Raw genomic sequence first — 4,684 nt, 5'->3', positions numbered from 1 at the left:
TTGGTTCGACTCCCGACGCTTCGGACCGACCTCACACGCCCCGAAACAAATGAAACTCAACATCGGAATAAACAACGAACAAGAACTTTTGAGAAAAACATTTGAACATAACAACCTCAAACAATCAACAAGACTCCAAGTCGAAACCGACGCTCTAACAAGTGTAAACCCGAAGGTAAACAGAGAGGAACAAGAAACGTGCAACAAAACTGGTCATCACAATACACAAGGTTAAAGGTACTCCTACCTCAAAGTAGAGAGAGATTAGGGACGGACAAAAACACGGTCTATTCGGCTCAAAATGTTGCTCTCAACATGATCTAACTTTTGGTCTCAAGAACTAGGGACAGATTTTGCCTCCAAGTCAATGAAATCAAGGCTTAAAAAACTTAGAGCTTCAACAACAGAAGAGAGAGAGAGAGAGAGAGAGAGAGAGAGAGAGAGAGAGACTCTATTTATAGTGCAAGGGTAAAGTGAGTTGTTAGACCCAAGGTTATTTAAGATATAAATAAAAGATTCCAAAAGAAAAAAAGGTTGAATTTCATAGCAAAATTTTCTTAGTTTTCTATCAAATGTCGACACTTAAAAGAGCTGTGTCAGCACCCAAGTGCAGTGGTATGTTCAAGCATGTACAAAATAGGTGGTGTTGACACCAGAAGGCCCAGGTATTGACACCTTCAAGTAGTGTTGCACCAAGATCGCTCAAACCAAGCGGTGTTGACACCAGAAGAGGTGATGTAAACACTAGAGAGTAGAAGCTTCAAGAGGAAAGGAAGGAAATGTAAGTGACAATCCTAGGAGACACATTGTCGATAACTTGTTCAAAATTCAAAGTTTTAGAGCACTTTTTTGACAGATCTGAGCTTGAAGGAACACCTATATCAAAGCCTAGATTGGATTTCACTAAATTGATACAATGATACACCAACCAAAGGATTTTAGATAACAAAAATAATGAAATTAAACGCATCCCATTGACTTATAAAGCACAAGTGTTACACATTGGTCCACCATATACATTACTCTTGTTTTGATCACTTTTGTTTGAACTTCATCATTTTTGTGTGTTTGCAAATTGATAATTCCGAAGAAGTACTTCAACCATATTTTTGTTTGATTTCTTGTGCAGTGCTTATTTGATTTCTTGAGCCAAAGATGTCTACGGATTGTAGTGAACCTCTTCTTGGTGAGGATGATGTGGTCGAATTGGGTGATTTTGTAACTTAAGGGCCCACAAAGAGGAGTCAAAAACTAACATCTAAGGTATGGAATGACTTTGTCAAGTTTAAAAGACCTAATGGACAAGACGTAGCTAGATGTGAGCATTGTAATAAGCAATTTGTTGGAGAGAGTAAAAAAGGGGCAAGTCATTTAAAAATTCATTTGTTGAATTCATGTCCAATATTTGTGAATCGAATGCCCCTAAGAATGCTTCTGAATCGACTCCTAATGCTATAACTTTTAAATTTGATCCAAAGAGGAGTTAAATGGATTTTGCTAGGATGGTAATCACACGTAATTATCCTTTTAACATGGCTGAACATGAATTTTTTGAAATATTTTGTAACAATCTTCAGTCAATGTTCAAACTTGTTTCTTGTAACACTATTAGGGCAGATGTCCTTAATGTTTACTAAATAGAAAAGAAGAAGTTATTTCAGTTTTTGGATGAACTCTCTTGTAAGATTACAATATATAGACTTCAGCCCATCAGAATTTTGCTTACACATGTTTGATTGCCCATTAGTTTAGGTTTATTAAAGATCTCATTCTAGAGTGGAGCATAGATAAGAAGTTGTTAGCAATGGTAGTCAATAATGCATCGAACAATGATGCCATAGTGAGACTCCTAAAGCAATGGCTACATGCACAAGCAATACTACATTTGGGTGGAGACTTGTTTCATGTGCATTATAGTGCACACATACTCAATCTAGTTGTTCAAGATGGTTTGAAAGTTATTAGGAACCTTATTTCCAAAATCCAAGAAAGTGTGAGATATTTATGGAGGTCTCCACATGCCAAACAAAAATTTGATGTTGTAGTGTATCATGTTAAGTTACATGGTAGAAAGAAAGTTCCAATGGATGTTCCCATTAGATGGAATTCCACTTATTCAATGCTTAAAGCTACATTAGGTTTGAAAAGTACATTCTAATGCTTAGAGAAAATTGACAACCATTATAAGCACAATCCTTTTGAAGATGAGTGGAGAGCGGAGAGTGGAGAGTAGAAAATGTAATTAGTGAATTAAAGTTTTTCTCGATGCTACATTCCATTTTACTAGTACCACTTTCCCTACTGCAAATGTTTATTTTTCCGATGTCTTATTCAACTACAATTGAAAGAATGAGAGCAAAGTGAGCATGAGTGCCTTCATTTGATGGCTGGTCCAATGAGAGTGAAATTTCAAAAGTTTGAGGAAAAATGTTTCTTGATGTTAGCAATTGCAATGGTTCTTGATCCAAGGTACAAAATGGACTTCATAGAATATTACCTTAGTCTTATTTATGGTGGTGATGCCAACATGCATATTAAGAGGTATTGTACTACTTTTGTTGATCTGTTTTATAAGTATAAGAGTGATTCTTTTGATTCCAAGAGTTCCACTGGGCTTGTTTCAGATAGTTGTAGCTCAAGTGGTAGTCAATTGCTCACTAGTTCTTCAAAACAAGAAAGTTTGATTGTGTTTTGTAAGTGGTATACCCACGCACATGCTCCCAACATTTATGCCTATCAAAAATCAAAGTTGGAGCAATATTGGGAGTAGTTGGTGTTTCCAAGTAATGAGAGTTTCAATATTCTCCATTGGTGGAAAGTCAATAATGCAAAGTTTCCAACTTTGGCGAGGATGGCTCGTGATATCTTAAGTGTTCCTGCTACTACAATTGCATCAAAGGTGGCATTTAGTGTAGGAGGTAGGGTCATTGATGAGACACATGCTTCAATACTTCCAGATATTCTAGAGCCCTTGATCACTGGCAATGATTGGATTGAATCAAACAAAAAAAAGAAGTAAGTGAATATTGAAAATTTGAAATTATTAGATGTTCTTTAGTTTAGTTCTATAAATACCATCTTAAACGTCTCATTATTTTGAAATTGTACAGGTAGAAGAATGCTTACATGAGCAATGATTGGAGGCTAAAATTTTGACGGCTATTTTGAAGAAAGCTAAGGATTTGGTAATAGATTTTTATAGCAATTATATGTATTTTTCTTGACTATTATGTGTTTTTCTTGTTTATTGGAAGATGCACTTGTTTCCAAGGGGGTTCTAATGGTAGAATTATCATAAGGAGAAAAGAAGACAATGTTCAAATATGGACTAATAGGTTCATAAGTTAGTAGGTCTGTTTTTTGTTTTCCCCAAACAGTCTGATTCATCCATAGGTTTAAATGCTTATTACATTATTTGGCTTGGACATGAATGCGTTTCATTTTCTGATAAAATGAGCCAATACAGAAGTAGTTGTCATCAGTTTGTGAGTTGTAGAAAAGGATCTATCTCATCAACACATTTATATAGTTTCTTAATTATGTTGACTTATTTTTATCACTTTTATTGTTCTTGTTATTGATTTCTAGACATTCTCTAATCTCTGTTGATAGTTTTAAAAAGTTGATTTCTAGACATTCTCTATTAATTTTTATCTATTGATGTCAATTGGCCTGCCTTAATGACATTGATGAGTTAGATCTATTTTGACAAGATGATCATATTCTACATTTGTATACTTTTTTAAAGTCTACATCCTTTTGTGGAAGCATCTGCTCTACTTTACGTTTATAAGCCTGAATACGAGCTTCTCATGATAGTAGTGTAAACGTGAAAGAGAATATACTTATTTATACTTTTCTTGATATTAAGTTGGTATTAATTATGTCTATATTTATTGGTCTTTTTTAACTTTTATACCGTTAGTGTGGGCTTATAATTTTAGTTTCCTGGCATATGAAAGGTGCATATTAGACAATTTTCTAATGGTAGAATTAACTCTTCGACACTCGATTATCGGTGACCAACAATAATGAATTGACTGATGAACTTCTTATGTACTTTTATAGGAGTTTGGATCACATGAGAGTTTTCTTGCTTGGGGTAATTGACTAGGCATGGTGAAACATCATCATTAACAGTTTTTTGTGAAAACTTGGTTCAGTAAATTATCCAAGTAAAGCTAAAATATTCTTCCTTGTGTCATAATTACTAGCATTATCATATACATACCAAATGTTTATATGCCCTGTCAAATGTATTTCTACGAGGCAATCTGGCTCATTCCTATCCTAACAAACGTTACAGGACTTGGTGATATGCCTCCACCTAAGTGAAGGACAGTGGACATTTTTGGATGGAGCATGAAGGCTTGCTTGATGTTATGTGTATTTAAGCTACCGCGCTTTTGAGTGGTTGGGATATAGTTCTACTTTCGTGTAATCAAGATACTTGTCTTGAAATTTCTAAGCCATTAAGGCAATTATTGTGAATTCTCTCACTCCTTGTGTAGACACCTCATTTTTAACTAGCCTTAAGATTTGGGAGCTCCTTTTTGAGTTCCTAATAATGAAGACGAGTTGTATTAATCTTACAAGTTCTACAGTAAGAAGCCTAATGATCAAGCTTTAAACCATCCAAATGCCTATTTTGGACAAAATATTTTTCGACCAAAATGGAAACCTT

General features: G+C 34.8%; 1 protein-coding gene across 1 annotated transcript; it reads left to right on the top strand.

Moving 5' to 3' along the window:
• Positions 1-2,383: 2,383 nt before the first annotated feature.
• LOC145791542 (zinc finger BED domain-containing protein DAYSLEEPER-like) lies at positions 2,384-3,114 on the top strand. Its single transcript, XM_082871899.1, has 3 exons — positions 2,384-2,693; positions 2,820-3,015; positions 3,111-3,114. Exons 1-3 carry the CDS (start codon positions 2,384-2,386, stop codon positions 3,112-3,114), a joined length of 510 nt encoding a protein of 169 aa, XP_082728025.1.
• Positions 3,115-4,684: the final 1,570 nt, after the last annotated feature.

Source organism: Camellia sinensis, chromosome 5 (genome assembly GCF_055761805.1).
Source record: "Camellia sinensis isolate YWXY chromosome 5, ASM5576180v1, whole genome shotgun sequence".
Taxonomy (NCBI): Eukaryota; Viridiplantae; Streptophyta; class Magnoliopsida; order Ericales; family Theaceae; genus Camellia; species Camellia sinensis.
Note: the sequence above shows the minus strand (reverse complement) of the source record. Positions and strands in the feature narration are given on the sequence as shown.

Excerpts from the sequence above, each read along its gene's own strand:
- LOC145791542 (XM_082871899.1), top strand. The coding sequence starts at position 2,384 with ATGGCTGGTCCAATGAGAGTGAAATTTCAAAAGTTTGAGGAAAAATGT. Across the intron at positions 2,694-2,819 it reads AGAAAGTTTGATTGTGTTTT|TCAATAATGCAAAGTTTCCA; the intron begins GTAAGTGGTATA and ends ATTGGTGGAAAG.